At 39.4% G+C, this 26,270-nt stretch overlaps 1 protein-coding gene and 1 pseudogene across 4 annotated transcripts in view; both read right to left on the bottom strand.

Moving 5' to 3' along the window:
- SLC25A13 (solute carrier family 25 member 13) overlaps nt 1-26,270 on the bottom strand; it is a 184,597-nt gene that overhangs the window by 74,919 nt on the left and 83,408 nt on the right. For all 4 annotated transcript variants that reach the window (XM_026003803.2, XM_026003802.2, XM_072764347.1 and 1 more), the window contains 2 exons: nt 15,314-15,453; nt 1,315-1,461 (listed from right to left, as the gene is read on the bottom strand). In XM_026003803.2, coding sequence (XP_025859588.1) covers nt 1,315-1,461; nt 15,314-15,453 — 287 coding nt within the window. The remainder of the gene's footprint in view (nt 1-1,314; nt 1,462-15,313; nt 15,454-26,270) is intronic.
- On the bottom strand, nt 24,842-25,793 carry LOC112923909 (small ribosomal subunit protein uS5 pseudogene; annotated as a pseudogene).

Below are 26,270 nucleotides of genomic sequence, written 5' to 3' on the forward strand. Positions count from 1 at the left end.
ACATTAATATCATGATTTGTCATGTTACTTAGAACTAGCAATAAATAATCATTTAAGTACAGACTTTACCTTGGTTGAATTTCTAGCAAACAAGCATATTATGGTAAAATTATGAGATGTCATGTGCTTTGATGGGAGTTAAGACTGGTCAGAATTCTGATAATCAGAATTGTAAGAAGCCATATTTCTTCACAGGGGGCAAGGGAACAGATAGCCCGTCCATTATGAATGGAACTTCAGCTTGGGGTTTCAAATTCTATCCTTTCCTAACAAGGTAAAATATTTGTATTCGGAAAGCACTTCTTTATAAGGTAACAACCATATAAATCTCCATTTAGCAATCATTTAAAATAGCTGACACAGAGTTTAAAATGGAGTAAGGAAGGGCAGCAGAAGGCAAGAAAAGGAGCTAGATGAACACAGTGCAGAGTGGAAAAGGCCTGTCAGAATTGTATGCCTCCAAAAAAAAAAAAAAAAAGTAAAAAGCTACACTGAGTTCCTGCCAATGGTAAGCTTTTTGGGGCACGAAGAACATGGTGAAAACACTCCAAAAGTCTTCTCCGAGGACTAGCAAATCCACTGTATAAGGGTATGATCGTTAGAATTACCTGGGAAGCTTCAGAAATAAGATTCTAGGACCTCACCATCTGTAGGTGATAAGTCCATAGGCCTGGAAGAAACCTTAGTTATCTGTATTTTTAGTAAGTATCCTGGTGATTCTTACGCTTTGTGACCAAGGCTTGGGAACCTCCAGCAAAGCATGTCCTGGGACACCTTCTAGGCCCAGGAGGTAAGAAGAGTGGCTGAGCCCCCACTGGGACGGAAGTCATGAGACAGGACAACTGGGTTCCGCCCATCACATGTGTCACTATTCTCTCAACACACAAATGTTGAGTGAATGAGGGAATCTAAGGTCTAGAGTCTCTCTTCTGACCATTCAAAGAAATATATATGCACTCACTATTTTTTAAAAAGAATTTTGCCTCATAGATGAAAGTGAAGATCAGCATCTGACATACCTCAAAATATACAGCAAAATTAATATGAAATCATAAATTTGTTTTTCTTTTTAAAAACAGTTAATACATTTAAGATAGTCCATATGCTCCAGAAAATAAATTAACCTATCCACAAAAGCTAGCAGAACCTTACTCTGTCTATAATGGTAATATATGGGATCACATTAAGACAATGCTAGTGTTTTCAACTGAAAAAAACTCTACATAATTTTTAACAATTGTTCTTCTAATCCCTTGTTTACTGAACCTTTGCCAGGTAAAATAAACTGCTTCTTTACAGCAAGTTACAACTTACAGCTACTAGACATTCTTCTACAAAAGGCGTCAAGACGTGGGGGCGGATGGTGACCATGATGTCTCGGAAGTCAATGGCTGTAACTTTTCCTGTCCTGGCATTGTCCCTCTGCACAAAGGCTTGCTTTGCATGCTCCAACTGTATTTCCTACAAATAATCAAAAGTGAAATAATTTATGTTTCTCAATTACTACAAAAGACTGCTCAATATCAAATCAGCGTGAAGAAATACAGATCCTATCTTGATTTAACAAGCATTACCAGCTTGTTAAATAACACCCTCAAGCTATTCTCTTCTTCCAAAGACAGAACTCTTTGCTTAGACCAGTGAACATGTCTTGGAAAATGCATTCTACCTTAAATCTTCTACCTGGAGAAACCAAATCACTTCCATGTTCTGCTAGAGTCTAAGGAAACAAAGAAAATAAAAACTAGAAAGAAGTTTGGTAGGCCCAAAGTTATGGCCAAACCCAAGTTAGGTAATGCAGATAATCCAATGAAAAACATCTATAGGGACATTGAGCTCTCTCCAAAGAAGACAGAAAAATTCTTATTGGTAACCGGGTACACAAACATGTGATATAACAAACTGAAAAGGGTGGTTCTCCTCTGGAATATGCTATTCCTTTAACATACAGCCTTGACACTATTGGTATTTTGGGCAGGTTAAGCTTTTGTTATAGGGAACTATCCTGTGCACCCCTCCCCTCTCTCTTTGCACTAGATGATGGTAACCCCTTCACTCCCAAGAACATGACAATCAAAACTATGTCTGGAGAGGGCCATAGGTCCCGGATGAGGATCACTGCTCCAGAATGAGGAATTGGATGGTATGTGGGTCAGAAGTGGCAAAACTGCAGCAGTATGCTGTTCTAATTCACATGATCTAAAGACAGGAAGCCCAATTTAGATTTCTGTTGCTATTCACAGGGAGTAAGTGCATATACAAAATAAACAGCCTCTCATCAAAACCCATGATGTGCCATGTAGTAGAAGTATCCCTCCTGGAGAGGGCATTTTATTCTCTTCCTCGTGCCCTTGCCCATTTCCCAAATGGGCCCCCAGAGTGAGATCTAATCTCTATGGAATTAAAAAGCACTGAAAGGACTCCAAATTATTTCAATAAAAAGAAGTTTAATTAGCTGATACAGAGAATAACCATTTTTTTAAACTCTGGCAAGACAGTAGTATAGTATGCCCCTCAACTAGTTTTTTAGAGTAGTGTAAAAACAAATCATCCCTATGAAGCAATACAAACTAAAGCACACCAGAAATGACACAAGTCTGATCATGCTCGACAGTGCTCCAACTCCCTTCTCTTCCCCTAGAAAGTTGGGAGGTAAAGGAAGCTTGATAAAATAGTGAATTCAAGTTGCATGATGGGGACACAGTGGGTCATAGCATAATATACTTTCCTACTTTTGTAGAGTTTGAAAATGTCTACAATAAAAAAAAAATTTTTAAGACAATATTATAGTAAGAGGACACCTGGGTGGCTCAGCAGTTGAGTGTCTGCCTTTGCCTCAAGGTGTGATCCCGGGTTCAGGGATCGAATCCCTCATCGGGCTTCCTGCATGGAGCCTGCTTCTCCCTCTGCCTGTGTCTCTGCCTCTGTCTCTCTCTGTCTCTTATGAATGAATAAATAAAATCTTAAAAAAAAAAAAGGGAATATTATAGTAAGAATAAGAGTTCTTATCCTTTTCAAAAGCTTCTTCTCAGTTGCAGTATCTACTGGTTTTGATCCAGCCTGTCCCTGCCCAAAGCCTGTTCTGGGACCTTTATCTCCCTGGTGCTTCTCCCACTTAAATGGAAGGCTTCTGTTTTGCTGCACCAGAATTCAAAACTGCTCAAATATATCTATGTGGGTATCTTGGAAAGGCCATGCTATTACACATCACCAAACCCAAGGACCTTATAAGGACCTACTTTTATGCATGCTCAGTCCTTCCAGATCCTCCACAAGTCCTAACCTTGTCCACACTCCTCTCTCTGCCTGGTGTAGACTTCAGCCTCTTTCTCTCGTTCCTGAAATCCTACCACTTCCTCCAGTCTTAGCTCAAATGCCACCACTTAAGTAAATAGAAGTAGGTCTCTTACCTGAAAATAACTGATCTGATCATGTGGCTCCCTGCTTGCCCCTCAATTGTAAGACTTGTCTTATTCTATCTTATTTCAAGCAGTTGTTCATATTCCTGTCTTTTCCCTACCTTGCCAGGGAAAAGAGACTATGTCCTGCTTATCCCTCTACTGGCATAGGCGGGATGCCTCAGATATACTAGGCACTCAATAAACGATAGTCATAGTCTTCAGTCACAAGTATTCTATAAAACCAATTGAATGAACAAATCATACTCTACTGAACAAAAAGGGGTTCTCTGTATAAGTGCCTCCAATTTAAGAGAAAGAAACCAACTGTTAAACACCCTGTAGCGAAAAATGACCACAGTATGTATTCAATTGAAAGTAAATGAACACAGTCTCCTTCGAATTGCCAGACCCACTGCTCAAGCTATTGTAAGGCAAGATTACTCTCAACAACAGAAGGTGTGTTCAGTTAGGTGCCATTTCCTCAACTATATAACTCAACTAGAGTCTTAGGGATCCTCAGACCAGAATACCAAAAATGGCATCACTCACCCTGGCTACTCCACTCCCTCAGAATTCCTGGCCACCTCATCTCCTCAGAACACTAAGACCAACTTGTTCAGAATTTCAAACTGGGAATAGACATCAAAGTGGGGGTGGATGCTCACATGGCAGAACAAGAGATACATCTGTAATAGGGATGGTGTCACTACCCATTTCTGTGCCTACACTTCAGGATTAAACATTTACTAGCAGGGATCCCTTGATCACAGAACATGAAGCACTTTTTACTCTAACGATGAACAACTTTAGAATACATTTCCAACAGCTCTGAAAGATTGGGGATACCATAAATTCCATGAAAATAAGAAGCTAACTGTACATCATTCTCTAGGTAGGATAGAGTGAATATATTAAGTGATTCCTCAAACTAAATGCAGCTTACTGAAGATGTGGGTTGCCTTGAGAAAAACATCTGTTTATGTCATGACTGTTTCTTCTTCTGGGTGAAGAAATAAGCTATTACTTCAACCAATTCAACAACTGTGTTAACAACATTTAGTGAACATATACTATGCACCAGGTACTGTTCTAAAACATTTTACAGTTTAAACTCACTTCCTGCTCACAGCAACCCTATGAGCTGGGCACTATTATTAACTTCATTATGGCAGTTGAAGAAACCTAGGTCTTCTAAGAAGCAAAGAAGCTAGAATGCAAACCCAGGCAGTCCTGTCCACTGACAATGCCCCTAACACTTCAGCACAGCGCCTGGGGAGCCTGGATTACGTGACTGTCAGGAATCTGACACCAAAATATATTTGACTGTTAGGAATCTTAGTAACTATGAAAAGACAAAAGTTCAAGTTTGCTTTTAAACTATTCTTAATGCAAGTTTTTTTGTTGTCTAGATTTTTTGTTGTCTGTTTTCATGAGAAGACAATGAAATTTCTGAGATTTTTTTTCCTTAATGAAAATGTCTTGTACATGCTCCAAGCGCTAGGATTGTTCTTCCACCAAGAGCAGAGACCATGGAGAAAAACAACCAAATCTAAAGGCCTTCTTCTCCTGGCCTTGCTCACTTAGAAACCCAAGAGAGGGGATCCCTGGGTGGCGCAGTGGTTTGGCGCCTGCCTTTGGCCCAGGGCGCGATCCTGGAGACCCGGGATCGAGTCCCACATCAGGCTCCTGGTGCATGGAGCCTGCTTCTCCCTCTGCCTATGTCTCTGCCTCTCTCTCTCTCTCTCTCTCTGTGTGACTGTCATAAATAAATTAAAAAATTAAAAAAAAAAAAAAAGAAAAGAAACCCAAGAGACTGAGTAAGAGACAAATAAGGAGGCCAGAGGGAGGCTACACATAGATACTTAAGTTGAGAATGAATGACTTGAAATAAATATTCAGGCTTGCTATTGATGGCAAAGTGACTTAAAATCAAATCTCTTCACTGGCACTTCTAAAGCTATATAAGGAAAACCTAATGTATACTCATAGAGCCTAGACCCCGATGATTTCTAGACCTGAACCCAGGAACAGAGAGCATTTGATATGCATGACGTAGGCCATATGTAAAATAATGATCATTTACAAAATGAGCAGAGGAGGAGAGGACAATGGAAGAAGCAAGAGTTATATTCAAATATTTAAAGGACTATCCGGTTAAAAAAAAAGTTAGACTAGTTCTCTGTATTTCTTTTTAAAAAAATCAATGAAAAAAAATAACAGAGATCAGGTTTTAGCATGAAACACAGAAGTCTCTAACTTATACAGCTATTCAGCAATGAAACAGGCTACACTGCAAAGTAGCAGATTCCCAGTCACTGGCAGTATCTGTGCAACAAGCTGAGGAACATATGTCAAGGAACCTTATTTTATTTATTTTAATACATGGAGTTATGGAAGCAATATGTATTATGACAAAAATCTGAAGTTTGGAACAGTAATGAGCAGAGCTCAAATATCAATCATGACACTCCTAGGAGGATTAGGGGAGTATGCATCTTAGAGCCCCTACAGCATCTACCATAGAGGGTTGTAAAAACTAGACGTCATGCATGACAGGCACTTACTAAGTGGGGGAGCTTTGATTTTTGTTGAGGTGAATGGTTTGAAATCCTCTAAAGACCCTTTCAGTGTAAGTTCTTTGAGTCTTTAAAAAATCACCTAGTAAGGAAGAGGGGTTCTGCTGAGTCATTCTGAACCAGCCACAGGAAAGGAGAGATAAAGACCAGATCCCATAGCAAACAGTTAACGGCTGAACCCTACAACACTTACTATATACAGGCAGGGGCTATGCCAAGAACTTAAAAATTGGTACTTCATCTAAGCCTCACAATAATTCTGTGAAGTAATACTATCTTCATCTTCTAGAGAGGTATCTGAAGTTCTGGGAGGTTAATTAAGTAGTCCAAAGTCACACACCCAGGAAGTGGCAGAGCTAGGATCTATCGGAGGTACTGATTCCAAAACTGGGATTTTTTAACCACTAGCTGATGCTGCCTTGGGTAAAATCATAAGTAAAATGATTATTGTAACAGATATCTGGATAAGAGATTTTAGGAAGTTTTGGTGATGACTTTTATATGAAAATGGAACAAGATATATCTCAAAGAATTCTCCCCTTGGATGATAAGGGAGATAGAAGAATCCACCATGAAGAACTCCTAAGGGGAAAGGGGAAAGAGATGAGATAGCTAACCACAATGAGAAACTTGAAAGTGAGATGGGCTTAAATTATAAACAGAAGTTGAACTATCAACAAAAGAAAGCCAGAGGTACAGGCAGAAATGTAAATGTGGGAAATAGAGCAGGACCTGGGGAGGGGGGGGAACCAAAGGCTAACATTTACTAAGTATTATTAAGTGTTCCGCTGCAGGCCATATTGTGTTTTCCTGTTTCATCTATTTGAATCCTCCCAATAGCCTTATAGGATGGGCCCTAACATCACCTCTCTTTTGTAGATGGGAAAATGAGGCAAAGAGTGGCGCGGGGTCACATGATGCTAAGGATGAACTGGAAATGCACCTGGATGGTCGGACTCTGGAGTCACAATCTTAACATACACGGACTCTCTGTTCCTTTCAGGGGGGGAGGCCTAACAAAAACCAGAAGGAGAAAGTAACAGTTGTAGAATTAGATGAGATCGTACCATAGAACACAAAAAGAGCAACCAGGTGACAAAAAATGGAACGGGTATCTGAAAAGGTGTTACTTCAGAAATAATACTGAGAGCCTGGGACCTAGTGGGAAACCCAGAGAGCTGGGAAGATGGCACAGCCCTGCAAAGGGAGCTCAGCTCTCATCAGTGCTAGGTGATAGGATGCTGGCTAAGTGCTGCTGATGGGGACAGTGAAGTCTAAGGGGAAAGGGCCACCCTCACGGGAGGCCAGAAGGTCACTGAGCAAGGAGCAGTGTGGCTATCTTGCAGGCAGTTCTGCTCAAGCACATGAAAGGAGGCCCAATTTCTCTTTCTTATTTGCCAGTGAACGGTTTTCTGTTCCTGCTATTCTGGTGCATGATGATTAATGGAATAGGCTTTTACTGCAGCCGTTTCCAACTACTTCAACACACCCATTCAGATTGCTGGAAGGAAAGAAAAAAATCAAACTCTCCCAAATTGCTAGCTGTACAGAAATAAACATATAGAGGGGGGTTACACCACTTCAGGTCTAACATTCATGCTTCTAATAGTTCCAGGCCTGTCATTTCCTTAATAATCTCCAATTTTCAAGTGGGTATATTTTGAATGCAAAAATTCTCTCCACTTCTATTCAGACATGCAAGTTTGTGCTTCAGCCCGAGGACAATTTATCAGAACAAAAACAAAACAAAACAAAACAAAATAGACCAATAGACCTTCAAAACAAGCAGCAGATCCAGATGATTTATATTATAAAGCCAAGAACACCAAAAAGGACCCCTGGCTAGTTTGTATGTTTTGTGTTTTGTACAGTTTTGAAATTTAAAAAAATACCTAAACCTTTAATAAAAGCAGGGAGTTATCAGTAAGAATATGACTCAAAAGAATTCTTTTTTGGGAGTCCTGGTAGAAGAATTCTGGGGAAAATTCAGGTAATGATTTATCAAAACAAGGAAGATTAAAAGATTTGCTTTAAAAATATGGTATCACATTTAGCCCTACTTCAAATAAATTCTGTATTACATCAAATATCAGAACGTGTATCCTATTTAACATATAAGTATCCACATTTCATTTCCATAATCCTGTGCTAATTTAGAGGGAAAAAAAATCTAGTTAAACTAAAGATCCACATATTATGAAAGAGTTAAAAACAGAACTTAGCAAAGGAATTGGTAGAGAGCTAAGTAGTTCCCATTCTCAACATTTGTCTATGCTCCCCATATTCCACCCATGCAGAACTTTCAGAATTCAGGGTAAAATTTCATCCCCAATTCACTGGGTGGGGCCTTTAATTAAAAGAGTCTTTAGAAGCAGCATTGCATGTGGCCCTGCATGCACAGTAACACCTTGGCAGAAACCAAGTACAAAGATTTCCATCTCGATTTCCTTGCCCTTCTGATTTAATGTTAAACTTCACAGTGGGTAGCAGCTGGGGAGATGCTGTATGGAGTGCTCATTTTTACCAGGATGTTACTGTAAAAGCCTGCACACCAGGCTGCTCAACAAAACAGCAAGCTGACGAACACCACGGACACAACAGCACGATGAATCCTGATTTCCTCTGCCCAGAGAGTAGAAAGTACAATGTGAATGAAATGTGTCCTGCATCTAATTCTCTGAATGACCGGCATCTGACCACATTTCTGGTCACCTATCACTAAACTAGCAATGGTTTCCAGCTGAGCATGAAGTACACTCTAATCTCTTAGAAGAGCTGAAGGCAAACAACATTAGCTACTTTTCATTTCATTTTGTAATATCAAGTTGGTACTATATTTATGAAACACTACCAAAGCTGTACTGCAGACTCCATCTGGTCCAACTTAAAGATCAACATAAAAAGCACTCACATGTTAAAAATGCAAATATAATCATGGTCTCTGGCTACTACAGATCCACGGTCTAGATATTTTAACTAATACAGATGGCAAGGTGAGGGACAAAGAGGAGGTACAAATGGCTTGAGTTATTCCATTCTAAACAAGGATCTTGTTAGTCAGCCACTAACGTGTTTAAACAATCATGGCTTCAGTGAGTTCTACTACAAGTGATTGTTTTTTGTTCACATTTGAAGTGTTCTATCAATTCCAAAGCTTAAGAATTTGATGTTGTCATGGCTAAAGGTTATGTTTCCCTTTGTTCGGTGGTGGTGGGCGAGGGAGGAACAATTTGTGTTGAAAGTTTTGTCTTCTACCAGGATGGCAAGACAAATAGAGCAGCAAACCACAAGTGATGGTGATTAAGACTAGAGCACAGCTGACTAGGAACAGTGAATCTCTGGCCCATAGAGTGACATGTAACGACCACCAGCACCCATGAACAGGAGCTTTCAGAGATCTACTCTCTAAGGCTCAGAACCTGAATAATCAAAATGTCTACTTTACACTGAAAAGACTAGACCAGATATTATGCCATGCTGACCCACAAGCCAAAATAATGGTCAGTTTCACTTCACAAAAAGAACCAAAATTACTTGGTTGCATTATTAGCATGAACATGCTTTGGCTACCAAGAGGACTGTCATGATCCTTGCCAATGTGTGTCCAGCTAGAGTACCGAAACCTAGCTCTGATTCCCAGGTGCTACTCCCAGCTCTGTCAACTATGACTCATCTCCTTCTGACAAAAGGGGAACCTAAATAAAGTTATGCTAAAAGAACGACACCTTCATGTTCGGGTCTTCATTCTTAAACTCCATTTGGGGAGAAGACATTTTGAGAGGATTTTTAGCCCCATTCCCTCCCAAGTCAGCAATCCTGTTTCTTGGGTAACTAAAACAACCCAAACTCTTCCTGAATTCAGAGCATTGCTGATTTCTTGATGATTCCTCTTCCCAAAGCAAGAGGAGGAAGGCCTTTGGAAACAAGACATTTCCTGGCTCCATAAAATGAGGAAGAGAATTCCTTGGGAATGCCCAAGTCTGTGGGCCCATAGGTGGGGCTCCTATAGTATCATCCTAACTCCAAGGAACTGAGAAAAGGTGGAAAAAATCCAGCAACAACACATGTGCAAAGAGTGATTATATGCAAAGCACTGCTCTGCAGGCCCTGGAAAGACCCACCTCCTCCATGCTTCCCCATTTCAGTAACCTATCAACATCCTCCCTCTTGCCTGAACCTAAAACTCACCTAAAAAAAAAAAAAAACATGTAAACTCTGAATTTTACCTTATCCCTCACTGTCTCCATTCTGTTAAATCACCAAGCCTGGTCAGGCCTATCCCTTCACCTCTTGAATCCAGTTGCTTTGACTCATCACCATTATAATCCAACCTAGGCCAGTGTTGTTTCTCTCTTAGATTAGAAAGTGATAAATTGGTATTCCCTATCCTCAGTGAGATCCCACTCCACAGGATTTTCCATACAATAGCCACAGTGATCTTTCTGGAACACAACTCTGATCATGTCTGCCTGTCAAAGCTTCTCATCAACACTAGGATGAAAACCTGAAGACCTGATTCTGTGCTTTTAAACAGCGAGTTTTGTAGTCTAAACAAGTGTTTCTCAATGTGTGGCCCCCTTGGACAATGTGGAACATCACAATTCAGGATGCTTGTTTGAAAGGCAGTTTCATAGGCCCTATCCAGACCTACTGCACCAGATCTTGAGAGGCAGAGACCCAGGACGCTGCCTTTTAAAATAATCACTGCAGTGGGACACCTGGGTGGTTCAGCAGTTAAGAATCTGCCTTCGGCTCAGGGTGTGATCCTGGAGTCCTGGGATCAAGTCCCACATCGGGCTCCCTGCATGGAACCTGCTTCTCCCCCTGCCTGTGTCTCTGCCTCTCCCTCTCTCTCTCTCTGTCTCTCATGAATGAATAAATAAAATATTTAAAGAAAAATTTTAAAAAATCATCACTGCAGAAAAATTTTACACAAAATTTGTAAAACATTGCTAGAGATTTAGGAAAATTAGTCAACTTCAGTTTCACCTATATCACCTTGAACAAGTCCAGAAAACTACACCAAGCCTCTGTGTGCTCATCTTTTATACAGAAACAATAGCAATTGCTCAACATCTAAGATGATCATAAGGACAAATATGAATAGAAGCACTTTCTAAGCCAGAAAATGCTAAGTGAGAGGTAATTGATAAAAACAGGTTTCTAGTTAACACATATATTGCATTTGTTAGCCATCCTAGACTATCCTATTCTGAGTGTGGAGCAACTATAATTTCCTATGTGTATATTATTTTAAAATTATAATAATTACGTGTGAAATATATACCTATGGTTATAAATCATCATCAAAAAGTAACTGGAAATGACAGTAACACATAACCATACTAAAGGCCTTTTTTGTTATATTTGGCAATAAATGGGTTGGGGTCAGGAATTCTCAAGCCCAGCAAAGCATAACTGTACACCCCCATTCAGAAGCACAGCCCCTTCTAGGAACAGACACTAACTCTCCATAGCCTTGGCCCTGGAGATAATGTAATAAAATGGCAACAGCAGAGTATTTTTGAATCCCTCACATGTCTATGCTCTTACAGAAGAACCTAAGCTCTAGATAGTTTCTGTGTACTCTTTTCGGGTCCTCCTCCACACAATAATAAACTAGAAATGGATCTGAATAGACATGTCTCCCAAGAGGATATACAAATGACCAATAAGCACATGAAAAGATGCTTGTTATCATTAGTCAATGGGGAAACACAAATCAAAATTATAAATGAGATACTGCTAAGAGATGTGAAAATGAGAGGCCTTAGTTTCTCATCTGTAAAATGGGATAGTTAAGTAGGTCTACTTATGCTGATTATCTGGTCCTGGTACTTCGGATGGCTGCCCTAACCACACTCTAAATGTTGGTTTCAGCTTTACAGCTGCTACAAAAGTCTATGCTGCAAACTCCTGAGGGTTTTTGCTATAAGAGAGCAGCCTTGGAGGGTATACACACCTGTTTGCAGCTGTTCCTAAGTCTTCAGATGGATAAACACAGAAACAACCCCTAGATTTGTACATTCTAAGTTTCTAAAAAGTCATCTCTGTACCTCTTGGCCCTTTGCACAAGGCCTCTGGACAAACCCTGCACGTTCAGCAAACATTTGCTCAATTGGGTGGTTTGTCTCAAGCAAGTAATAATCACAGCACAAGAAATACTTCCACACAGGGTGGAGAGTTTAATACCATTTATGAACAGGAGTTACATCAGATACAAAATATTTCTCCAAATTGTTTTCTAAAAAGTTCAGTATACTGAAAATCCATTTTTCAACTAGCAACCTTAAAATTAGAAGAACAGAGGTGTGTAGAAATACAATATTTTAAAATATACATATACACCCCCATATAAAACTGTACTCAAATTCACACATACACACCACTCATGCAGTTAAGAGAGGATGACAGACCTGGAGATAAACAGCAGTAAATAGAGCAGCAGAATCAATGAGGGGGTGACAGGGCTGCAGTCCCACTCACTTCTGAAATCCTTCCTCTACCAACTAGGAACAGGACTCTAGGAAGGAGGCTTTGGATCGCTGCTTCTTGCTTCAACGATCATTTACATGTAAAGTTTAAGTAAGGCAATTTCAGCTCAAAGAACATCAAATTGATTCACCACTTTATGAGTTTAAAACCAAAGCACAGAAAACAACATACCAGCATAGCATTCAAGCAGTGCCCACGACCAGCACCGCCTCAGAGAATGAGCAGCTTGTCCAGACAGTACACAGATGAACACGTGAGTAAGTCCTCACATTTACGTGGTGGCTTATAACAAATTCACACTCACTTAGATACAGTAAAACACTCATTAAGTGAAGAAAAAAGAAATCTGACCTTGTAGAGAATGGCTCTGCTCACCAGTCACAATCAGATGTACGTACGTAAGTATTGGTAACTCACGAATCTAAGACTCGAGTTGGCTGTGGTTCCCTGAAAACACAAACACTTCTCAGCTGTCCCTATGGCTGCTCCTCTTCCTCATCAGGTGACAGGTAGTAGCATGCACCAGGCAGGACTTTCACATCTCAAGCAGCTAAGCATCTGTTTTCACAACCTTGGCACCAACCAGGGGGTTGCTGCCTAATTCTGAGCCCTGCCCTAGAGCAGAAAGGTGGGTGCTTTCTGCTCCCACATGCTCAACAAAGCAAGAGCCCAGAATATAGTAGGAAATTAAGTTTTCTTATTTATCTCTAAGAAGTTCCTGACTACAGAAAAGAGCCCCAAGGAAGCAAACAAAGCATTTAGGGTAGGGGTTTGAAGCTAAACCTGCATCCAGAAAAGAGTTCAAAGGAAGCAAACAAAACATTTGAAGGGGTGGGGAGTAACCAATGTAAGACATCAAAACTGGCATTTCACTGACATTCATATGAAGTCTATCATGATACATCCATTAATTCCTTTGAATCTGGACCTGGAGGGGAACACAAAGGCAAAGCCCTGAGATAATTATCCACCATAACCATTTTAACGTAGTATATGTTCAGCACTTGCATTCTGGCTACAAAGTCAAAATCATCCCATGCAGGACACTGTGGGATGTTTTTCCATTTACCATTATAAAAAGGAATCAAATGTAAGTGAATGCCCTACAAGTTGCAGCTGGAAATAATCAGTAATCCCTGAGTCATCTAATCTTTGACTCTGGCTTCTCCATATCTTGAAGAAGGCCTAGAAGCCGCTGTGAGTGGCTTACAGCCGACTCAATTCAGCATAATTGATACCTGCTTAAAAGGGAAACGTGATCATCCTTACTATTGCTAACATCCCATTAAGGCTAAAAGTTAATTAGGCTGTGTTCCATAAAGTCAATTTGAGGCATTTGTCTCAATAGCATTATTGTAATTATTCCTCATCAAAATGAATACCACCTCCTACTGTGCACCAATGTCTTGTGTAAACAACAGCAAAAATCCAACAACTCACATTCCATTCTCCACCTGAGTTATTTAAGTAGGTTTGTGTTTACACAGAATGGAAAAAGGGGATTCATAGACATTAACATTTTTAAAAAATTACAACTATGTTTAAAACATCTTGCTTTAAGTTCCCAAAGGCGGGGAAAATAAAGCAAACTAAATAAATAGCATGACAAATTTTATATAACATAACAAAACCACTAAAAGTCAAAAAGAGAAGTACCTATTAAAGCCAACCTACTAAATATGCTGGTGCCTAAGAATGGATACCACAAAATGTTGATTGAATGAGCACACGACGCGGCCTGTGTGTGTGTATTCTTGTGCCCTCCACATCCACCCGACTCCACCTTCCAACCATTTCTCAGAAGGCTCTAGCAAAGTCTTGGGCAAATGAAAGAGAAAACATCCTGGGGCATCAGAATACCTCTAAAGACATTTCTAGTGACGTGACAAAGAAAAGAAGGCAAATTTTCCCTCAAGACCCAGAATTTAAACATAGCAAAATAATGGCCTTAAATGAGTCTTTTAAAATTACATTTAATGAAACAAAATTTGTTAGAGAAACAGAACAAATGCATCACAGTCCAAAAGAAAGAGTAGTTGTTTATCATTTAGCCTATGTAGCATGCAGATATTTACCTCTAGTAACTAAATGTTAGCATATTTTGTTACTACTCGTCCACTGGCAATGTCAGTGACCCAATGATGTGATCATAATGGAGCGAGGGTGGTGATGAGAGAAAGGCAGGAGGGACAGGCCAAGGAAGGTGCACCCCAGAAATGTAAACAATCGAGTTTAACCCTGTATACAGCCAGCAGGTGCTCTGAGAACAGTGTTTTCAAACATGGGTGCACATGATAAGCGTTCTCAAACGTGGGTGCACATGATAAGCGCCTGGAAACTTCACTATCCCAATGCCCACGCTCTCCCTGCCCACCTCCCCAGTCTAATCTTATCTCTAGAGGTGGGGGACCTGAAGAACATTTTTATAGTAACCCAGGCGATTTCAAACTGCAATCAAGTTGCAGGCCCAGTACCTTTGTCTATAAAAGGCCTTAATGGTCAGATGTTGATGCTGACACATCCATTTCTCAAGGGAAAACAAAATATTGGTAAATAGCAGTGGAATTAGTCCTGAGCCAAGAATCCAACCTCCAATTCTGTCCCCTCTGACTTATGTGACTTTTCAGCAAATCACTTGATTTCCTGGGGTCTCAATGCATATTCCTCTTCCACGTGAAGGGGTTCTACACAGTCTCTAAGAACCCATTTAACCATATAACCATATCGTGTTTACATACTAATAAAGAAATACTTCCAAATAGGATGGTTTTGCCAGGTTAGCAATTTTGAGGTATATCAGGACCCAGTATTACTCCTTTACTCTTGAAGAGCTAGACCCACCAGTAAAAACTGAGTGAATTCTGCATATGTCAGGTGTCTTTTTCTTTCCTTTCCAAAATGTAGTTGCACAAATTCTGAATCCCAGTTAAATGGAATATGTTGATGAATTGTGGTCTGTCCAAATACTTGCTTAACATCCTCTGAAAAGAGAAAAGATTAAAACAAATCAGTTATATCCTCATATAAATCTGTTATTAAAAGGATATTGCTACTTTCTTCTTATAAAAAGTAATTCAACTTTAAAACCACACAGGTTATAAAACCATGGCAAAAATAAAAGCTGGAATATTCATGCAATCAATCAAGAAACCAAAATTAATACTCCCACCAACAAAGAGAAAAAAAAAATCAAGAAGTCACAGATACACACACATGCACAAAAGCCTAAAAGGCAGTAGAAAACCCTACCAAAATAATAATCTAAATCTAGTATCATCATCTCACAAGTTTTAACAAATGCTATTTTCTAAACAGGATATATGGGATGCCTGGGTGGCTCAGCGGTTAAGCGTCTGCCTTTGGCTCAGGATGTAATCCTGGGGTCCTGGGATCGAGTCCCACATCGGGCTCGCTGCATGGAGCCTGCTTCTCCCTCTGCCTGTGTCTCTGCCTCTCTCTGTGTCTCTCTCATAAATAAATAAAATCGTAAGAAAAATTAAATAAAATAAATAAACGGGATATAATTCAATCTTTAGTGGCAGGAAACATACATATGGAAACACATATAGCACTATGGAGGTTTAAATATAGTCCTTTATCAAGTTATTAAAAAGTTCTTTTTTTTTTTTAATTTAATTATGATAGTCACAGAGAGAGAGAGAGAGGCAGAGACATAGGCAGAAGGAGAAGCAGGCTCCATGCACTGGGAGCCTGATGTGGGATTCGATCCTGGGTCTCCAGGATCGCGCCCTGGGCCAAAGGCAGGCGCCAAACCGCTGCGCCACCCAGGGATCCCCTATTAAAAAGTTCTTAACGATTTAATGATATTGGCTCTCCCAACCCACAAGCATGGAATATTTTTCCATTTGTTCGTGTTATCTTCGAGTGACATAAGTCAGAGAAAGAGAAGTACTATGTGATTTCACTCGTGTGGAATTTAAGAAATGATGGTGACATATGGTGACATTTATAATGGTGAGCACTGAATATATATAGAATTACTGGATCATTATGTTGTACACCTAAAACTAATATAACACTGCTAAATACACTTCAATTAAAAAAATGTCACTGCGGATTAAGAAATCAGGTTTATCATGAAGCATATATTCAAACAGCAACAAGATTCTACTTAAGCTTTAAAAAGTTCCACTAGTAATCAACAGACACTTTAAGACAAAAGTGATGGGGAAGAAGAACCCACAGCCCAGTTCTTCAACTAGACACTGCACACTTTTGGCTTGACAGAAGTTCTCAGAGGATCGCATTTTAGATGGGCACCAAATGTTCTAGTACCAATCCTTTACCTCTTTTGAGCCTCTACTACATAACTATAAGAAACCTGACTTTTCTAAAGCTTCACATTTCTATTTACAAGTCTCCCCCTCCCAACAAAAGTGTATGTTTTGAGGGCACAGGGACACAAATTATTTTATTAATGAATTTTGTCCCAACCTTCACTTCTTTAAATAGTTCTCATTTTTATCAACAAGTTGTGCCTGATACCTTGTTTTTCTTTTATCCCCTTTGAGTCTATTTAAAAAAAAAAAGAAAAAAGAAAAAGAAAAAGGAAGTTAGTCCTTTAGTTCTATAAAAGGAGTCAAAAACTTTGGCACAGGTTTCCACTGTTTCCCCCAAATTTCCTACTTCCATCCCATTATACCCACAAGTTTTTATTCCACACTTTTAACATTTCCAGAATATTTTTAAGTTTGGCCATGAAGAAACAGTTGTGCTGCCATCAGCATAAGGTTGGGTGTGTATCTGCACAAAGGCGGCAGTAAAAATCAGAACTACACTGAGCATAAATTTTATAAAAGGTGGCAGAAAATCTCAGGCTGGCCCTGACGAGGACAATAACATTAGAAGTTTTAAACTACAACCCTCAATTTCTTTGAACTCATTCTGTCTTCCCCACTTTTAGGGAAATAAAGAGACAAAACATAAGGAAAATGGCAGTGAAACAAGAATTGGGATTTAAAAGGAAAAAATATGGAAAGATCCTCAGAGTGGGACAGTCGTTGATGAAATGAATTGAGCAGGAAGAGCAGGTTTCTTTACAGCTCTAAAACACCTGAGAAGAAATTTCTGAACTGAAATTCCAATGACTTGGCTTCAAATGTTACTACTGATGGACGAATACCGTGGAGGCCCTTACTGTGTGCCCTATTCTAATGGCTGTATGCAGAAGTCTTCAGCGGTTAAACGGATAGTGACCTAGAAAATGTGTAGCTCCTTTCCAATTCTAAATTTCCATACCTCTGCATGAAGCAGACCCCAAAGAGACTGAAGGAAGGCTCCCACAATCTTCTAACCTAGACCAATAAAGCATCAAGTGGGAAATGATGTTCAAATGACAAAGATGTGACCAAAAGAAAAAAGCCACTTTTTACACAATAAGCAAAAGTTTCATACCATAATAAAATGTAAACAAAAATGGTGTCCTAGCCATTTTTTTTTTTTGCCAAGCATGCTGGTAGGATACAGTTTTACATAACATCATGCTATAAATAATGAGGTCCTTCCTTTTCTTGACCTCTCCTTCTATGTCCCACAGAAAGTAACAGACAGTAGTAACCAAATACTAGTATATAAAGTTATGGCACTTAGTATCCATTTTAATATTTTTATGGTCTAAAACTGCAAATACATACACATAAAATTAAGTTACTCAAAAATTGGTAAAATTTAAAATGTGCCTCACCCTAACCTAATCAGTTTTCCTATAATTAACTAACATTTACTGCTTATTGGAGGCTCTGACTTGAATTCAAAACTGTGAACTCTGAACTCTTAAGTTGAGAGCCTTTGGCAACTATTCCATAGAGCTTCTCTCTCTCAGGAAACCTGCCTGAAGTACTGAAATCTAGTCACTCTAAAGTGTAGAGCTGTATGTGACCCCAAAGATGTAACTCTACAAACTGTCAATCCTACAGACCTGTACTAATAATCAGTTTTCAAGATATATTTACATAATATTTATGTAGATACGTGTTATGAGTGCACATATTGTGTATCTTTTCTTTCCACACAGATGATTAGCACGTTAAGAGCAAAGGCCTTTTTTTATATCTGATTCTCCCACCATGGCTGACTTGGTAGCCTTACAACTACCTACTAAATAGAATTTCAATGAGTTAGAAAAGGTTGACAGTGGTGCAACTGGTTAAAGACAGTGACATTAACACTCTGAGGACCATAGTTTCTACTTACCGAGAAGCTATTTCAACAATCATTTCCTAAGATCTCAGGGAAGTATATAAGAATCATCAGTCTTGCTTTTATTAGCCTTCAGCTCCACTTCTAGACTGATTCATGTCTATCAGGGGGTTGAGGAATCTGTATTTTAATCAGCATAGCTAGTTTTTCTGATACAAGGGTCAAGGATCTCATTTTTAAAACATTCCCCAAAAAATTATGGAAAAGTTAGATTTACTCCTTACTACTGTTTAACTTCCCACTGAAACAGACAAAAATATGACAGGATGGAGGTAGGAAAGAGTCTGCAGTCCAGCGAATGTAATGCAATGATGTGTAAACACAAGAGGCCACATTGGATTCCACATTGTGCAATCCAGTGGATGACATCCAATTCATGTTCTATGTGGATGCTGCTCCCTGGAGCTGAGCAGGTTACAAGTGATATGGCCCTGAAAATACGGTTCCATTACTAGTTCTCAGCTTTTCTGACATACTGGCTATGGTAAGAATACCAGTCCTCAGCTAGCTAGCTAACAACATGGAAGTAGCACAGCCAATTAGCACTGGACAAGCCATGTGAGGAGAATGGTGGTAGAAGGCATGATGCTGTGTTGGTCTAATCCACAAGAAAGAACGGAACAGCAGATCCTGACAGTATACCACATTAAGTGCTAACCTGTAGGACTTATTCATAGCAAGGAAATAGAAGCTTCTGGAGTGAGGCACTTGCAAAAGAGAAAGAGGCATCTTAGAGAAGACAAAACATCGTTTGGGTCTTGAAGGTTGCCAAGGATTTATTCAGATAAACCTGTGATGGAGTTTCAGTGAAGAGCAACAGCATGGAGAAAAGTTCATTTCCTCTGAAGGGAATCAAGGGTCTGATCAGAATGCTTTGGACCAAAGCCACCCAGGGTCACTGAGACATGCTGGATCCTGCTCCAGGCAGTTACAGATGCTGGCCTCACTTTGCCAGCAGCAATTTTTTTTTTTTTTTAAACCCTAAGGACTGGATGTCACACTTATGGTGAAAAAAGGTTGTGGCAAGAAGAGCTGTTCAAGGGACACTGCAGAGAAAAAGAGACAGAGTTTTTTATTTTTTAACCATTTGGTACAATTCCTACAAAATTTTACAGAGGTTTATGTACTCAAATATCATTAAGACTGCCAAGCCATTCTACTGGACAAACCAGATGACTGAGCAAGAAGGGAGAAGGATTCTCCCTAAAGAGGAGGACTACCAGTATTTCTACTAGTTTTCATCATGCATCAACTCTTTTAAAGAACTAAAATATCAAATTTTGTCACTCTGGAAAACTCATGCATTTTCTTCAGAAATACTGCATGGGTTCCCAAGTCCATGAATACTTCATCTTACTCTGATAAGTCACTCTGGGGCATCTGTTTTCTGAAATGCTTGGTCTCTACACTTCCTGTCACTATGAACAAAAATATCTATGACTAAATAGTCACAATGGGTTCCTGGAAAGTGCCCCCTTCACTTTGGAAGACACTGTAATATCATCTCAGGTTAATATTCTTTTCTTCTTTTAGGAGGCATGAATAGCTTTCTCATTTAACATTTGATTGTTTAAGATTTCTCGATGCCTTGTAAGGCAATGAAAGCTAAGAATACTCTCCTATTTTACAGCTGGAAAATCAGAAACTAAAAACCAAAGCAATTTCCAAATTCTGCTCTGTACTATGTTTCCCATGGGAAATTCTATGAGCTTTACCATAAAAGACTCCAGAAATCAACCTGAAAGCCATCCCATCACTAAACCTTTACCATTCCCTGGCCATTCCAAACCTAACTTGTATTCCTGAATGGGAAAGAGGAAACCCCAAATGTTCTAGGCTTTTTTTTTTTTTTTAAGATTTTATTTATTTATTCATGATAGACACAGAGAAAGAGAGAGAGGCAGAGGGAGAAGCAGGCTCCATGCAGGGAGCCCGACGTGGGACTCGATCCCTGGTCTCCAAGATCACGCTCTGGGCCAAAGGCAGGCGCTAAACCGCTGCGCCACCCAGGGATCCCCGTTCTAAGCTTTTTGATTACTGTTCATTGAACTGTTTATGTAACTATAACTCCTAACTCACAAACTGATGGCTTTTATATAAGCATCATATGCAGATTTATCACTAACTTAAAAAGAATGAGAAGAAGGTCTCTCCTAGTCTAAAACACAAGGCCTTAAAATTTAACTCCAGCTTGAGGTCAGATAGGCAAAGAAGCAAACTGAATTAGCACTGGAATAGGAATGAAGTACCACACTATATGTTTTGGGTATTTAAAGTCATACTTTTCTTAGCTCAGCCACTACTCCTGAAAGTAAAAACAAATTAGAATGCTTATCTCTTAAAGTATAATCATTGTTATTTCAGTCTGTGTCAAACAATGTTTGGAAGGCCTACAATTCCCATAATATCACCAAATAATGGTGATATTATTTAAAGCAAGACTTCACCAAATAAGATCAAGGATCCTTTGAGTTTATTTGTGGGACTTTACTTTCCCCATAAATGTTTCCAGCTTAAAAAGTCTACTGTACTTTTTGAAAGATTATAAAAAGACAATTGTTGGCAATTGTTTGTGGCAACTATTTCTTTCCTAAATATAACCTCAAAAAGTCAACTAATTTCTCCTAAGTTAATAAATTTCCCAGGCTACAGAGTATGGTTATAGTAGAAAAAGTTGTAAATTTTAAAAGCTGGGTCATAGACACCATGATGCTATTTATAAAAAGTCCTAAGGAATCCACTAAAAACCTTTAGACTAATAAATGAATCCACCAAGGTTAAAGGATACAAGATCAATATACAAAAATCAACTGCATTTCTAGATACCAAACGTAATCAACCCAAAAATGAACTTAAGAAAATAATGCCACTTACAATAGCCTCAAAAAGAATAAGCTACTTAAGGATAGGTTTAACAAAAGACATGCAAAAGCTATACTCCAAAAACTACGAAACACTGTTTACAGAAATTAAAAAATAAATGGAAAGAAATTCCAGGTTCATAGACTGGAAGACTTAACATTGTTAGAATGGCAATATGTGATCTACAGATTCAGTGTACTCCCTATCAAAATTCTAGCTGGCTTCTTTGCAGAAATGGACATACTGATCCTAAAATTCATATGGAAATATAAGGGACCTAGAATAGCCAAAACAATATTGAAAAAGAACAAAGTTGTATTTTAAATTTGCTACAAAGCTACAGTAATCAAGACTGCGTGGTAGTGGTATAACAACAGACATACAGACAAATGGAATAGAATTGAAAGTCAAGAAATAAACACATTTTAAGTCATTTGTTTTAATAAGAATGACACTTCAATAAAGAAAAATTAGTCTTTTCAACAAATTGTTCTGGGACAAGTGGATATCCACATGCAAAAGAAAGAAATTAGAACCCTACCTTACACTGTATACAAAAACTCCCTCAAATTAGAGCAAAGATCTAAGTGTAAGAGCTAAAATTGTGATGCTCTTACCGGAAAACACAGGCATAAATTTCTATGACTTTGGATTAAGAAATTTTTTTAGATTTTGACACATGCAACACATGAAAATAACACAGAAATAGATTCCATCAAAATTTAAAACTTTTGTCCTCCAAAGGACACCTTCAACGAAGTGAAAAGGCTGACTACAAAATGGCAGAAAAATTTTGCAATTATGTATCTGATAAATAACTCTGGAATATGTAAAGAACTCTTGTAACTCAATAATAAAAGGACAAATTATCCAGTTTTTAAAATAGGCAAAGGGGATGTCTGGGTGGCTCAGCGGTTGAGTGTCTGCCTTCTGCCCAGGGTGTGATCCCGGAGTCCTAAGATTGAGTCCCACATCAGGCTCCCTGCATGGAGTCTGCTCCTCCCTCTGCCTATGTCTCTGCCTCTTTCTGTGTCTCTCATGAATAAATAAAATCTTTTAAAAAAATGGGCAAAGGATTTGAATAGATATTTCTCCAAAGATGACATACAAATGGCCAATAAACACATGACAAGGTGCACAACATCATTAGCCATCAAGGAAATGAAAACCAAAACCACAATGAGATAACCACTTCATCCCCATTAAGAACAAGCACTGGTGAGAATATGAAGAAATAAAAACCCTCATACACTGCTGGTGGGGATGTAAAACCACGTAGTCTCTTTGGAAAATCATTTGGCAGTTGTTTAGGAAGTTAAACATAGTTACCAAATGCCCCCAAAATTCCATCCCTAAGTCAAGAGAAATGAAAACATATGTTCACACAAAAACTTGTATATAAATGTTCATGGTAAAAAAAAAACACAAATATTCATGGTAGCATTATTCGTAATAGCCAAAGAGTGAAAAAAAAATCCAAATATCCATTAACTAAAGGATGGATAAGCAAAATGTGGTATGTCTATAGGAACATGATATTATTTATCAATAAAAAGAGTACTGTTACATGCTATATCATCAATGAACCCTGAGAATATACTAAGAAGCCTGTCCGTAAGGGCTACATATTGTATGATTCCATTTATGTGAAATGCCCAGAGACAGAAAGTAGATTACTGGTTGCCTAAGACTGGGGACAAGGAGAAAATGGGAAGGAGAGTGAGGATTGCTAGGGTATAAGGAGATAAACATGTCCTTGGGGTGATGAAATGTCCTAAAATGGACTGTGGGGATGGTTGCACAAGTCTGTGAATATACTAAAAACCAATGAATTATACACCTTAAATAGGTGCATTTTATCTCAATAAAACTGTTTAAAAAAAAAAAAAAAACCCAGAACTGTCAGATCTGCCTCTTACTAATGAGTGATATTAAGCAAATTACTAACTCTGACTCAATTCTCTCTGTAAAATGGGAATAAAATATCTATTTTAGAGTGTTGTTCTGTAGCTAAGTGTATTTAGCACAATGTTCTAAACATAGTAGGTAACCATCAAAATGGTAAAACCCCAAAATCTATAGTCTTAATTATAGTGAAAATTGTTATCTGGGAATCAAATATTTACAAATGATACCAAAAAAATCAAGCACCGTGTGATGTGGAAATATCACAGTTTATACATTTCTCAAAAAACAATAATTTTCCTCAAATACTTAAAATCCATCCTTCTCTTAGCTCATATATTAAAACTTCGAATGAAAAGTGATAAAAAATTTAGTAATTTTCCATTATGTCTCTGAAAGTATGAAATTAAGAAAGATTAAGAACCTCCACTCTTAACTTTGAAGATCTTTCAGATACTAGAAATATTTAATTGGCAAATTACTTGCACATGCCATTAAGTGGTTAGACTGAATTTGTTTTTACAAGTTCTATGGGCTCTTATTCCTTATCCTCCACCACACTATAATCTGAAATCATCAAGGTCTTCACTTATGCAAATTTTAACTTTCTGGGTTTTTGTTTCCATACAGAGTAACTAAATTAATGCAGTTTAATTTCCAAAAGATTCACTTTTTGAAGCTGCAAATCAACGAAAACAAGTTTCCCATTCAAATAAAAAAGGTTCATCAAGCTACATTATTTTAAACACTGAACCATAATCTCACTCATGGATCCTAAAAATTTCATTAATACAATAAATACAGAAAGGATGTTTCTGTTAAACCCCAAAGTAATCCCTCTGTGAGGCAGAGAGAGTTGTCAAACGACCCACACTTCATCTCTGAGCAGCTTCACTGGTGCTTTTTCTAACGTGTGCTAAATCCTCAAAGAAAGTTGTGGTTTCGCTCTAAGGGAAATAATATCCCACCCTGCTGATATGGTTAACAACAGCTTATATGGCCATCCTCTTTTAAGCAGGGAGAAGACAAATGGTTGAATTGGTAAGTTAAATAACATAATGGAGTGAGTGGATGCAGACCTATCTCTACTGCCACAGCTCCAATATCAAGGCTGCCATTTCAAACCCTTTTGACAAGTGCCTTTTTATATTAATCACAGTTAAGGGTCTGAAGAGGAAAGAAGTATTCTGGCTACCATTCACATTCGCTCAAGAAAGTTCTAAGGGGAAAGTGGGTGCCATTAAAAGAGAATAAGTAGAGAGTACGTACTTCACACATACAGCCCTTCTCATTAAAATTGAGTTCTCTGTAAGTCCCCGTAAACTACTTTTTATTATTATTATTCTGAACATGTAGGTGGTGAGAAGTATCTTTTTTTTTTTAACAAGCTTTAATTCACTCTTATTTTTCTTGTATAAAACTATGTGGTAGCCACAGCTGAAGCCTGGGTCCTCTGCACGGAGACTCTGGTGTGGGTCTTTACAAGATGGTCAGTGAATTCCTGATAGGGAGACTTGGTGAACACAGTCTCTTTCCAGAGATCAGGGGTGAGATAGCTGTAGGTCTTGGAGATCGCATCAAAAATAGCCTTGGCAAAGTTCCCCAGGGTGGCAGTGCAGCCCCTGGCCGAAGTGTAGCAGTCGTCAATACCAGCCATCATCAGTAGCTTCTTGGGCACAGGGGCTGAGACCATGCCAGTGCCTCTGGGGGCAGGGATGAGACACACCAACACAGAACCACAGCGACCAGTCACCTTGCATGGGACAGTGTGGGGCTTGCCGATCTTGTTCCCACAGTAGCCTGTCGCACGGGGACAATGGAAAGCTTGGCCAGGATCATGGCCCCACGGATGGCAGTGGCTACCTCCTTGGAGCACTTGACGCCCAGACCCATGTGTCCGTTGTAATCTCCGATGGCAACAAATGCCTTGAACCTGGTCCACTGGCCAGCATGGGTCTGCTTTTGCACGGGCATGATTTTCAAGACCTCATCCTTGAGGGACGCCCCCAAGAAGAAGTCAATGATCTCAGATTCTTTGATGGGCAGAGAAAACAGATAGATCTCCTCCAGGGGCTTGATCTTCATGTCCTTGACCAGGTGGCCCAGCTTGGTGACGGGGATCCACTCCTTGTCTTCCGCCTTGCCTCCGCGAGCTCCGCGGCCCCGGCCGCAGCCCCGGCCCCGACCACGGCCCCGGCCCCGGCCCCACCATGGCCACGCCCGCGGCCCCGGATGCCGCTGGCTGCCGAAGCCTCTGCGGAAGCCACCGCGGCCTCCCATTCCGGGCCCTCCCGGGGTCTCTGGGCCCTCCCGCAGCACTGGCGTCATCCGTCATTTGGTGTTCTCTCGGAGAAGAAGAAGTATCTTTCAAAAAATAAGCACACATGCACACTGCACACACACACACCCAGACAAGCTGGGCTGAATATTATACCGAAGACATACATATATGGTGTTGGCGTAGGTAAAAATGAGAGCTAATTTGCAACTTTTTCAACTCTGTACTTAGAAAGGTATGGTACCATTCTGATGAAGTCATGGGCATCCTACAAAAAAAAAATCATCCCTCTTACAGTGCGAAGACAAAGTTGCAGTTCCTGCAAAACCAGTCCCTTCCCACCCACCCACCCACCCCGTCTGGGCTTCTTTCCATATCCATGAAAGAAAGCCATAAACTACACCAGCCATTGTTCAACTGGAGTGAAAACGACATTCCCCTGGAGAGCTTGTTTAAAACAAATGTCCATACCCACACCCTAAGATTTTAACTTAGCAGACCTGAGAGGGAGCCAAGGAGTCCACAGTGGTAATA

The sequence above is a fragment of the Vulpes vulpes genome, chromosome 7 (assembly GCF_048418805.1).
Source record: "Vulpes vulpes isolate BD-2025 chromosome 7, VulVul3, whole genome shotgun sequence".
Classification (NCBI taxonomy): domain Eukaryota; kingdom Metazoa; phylum Chordata; class Mammalia; order Carnivora; family Canidae; genus Vulpes; species Vulpes vulpes.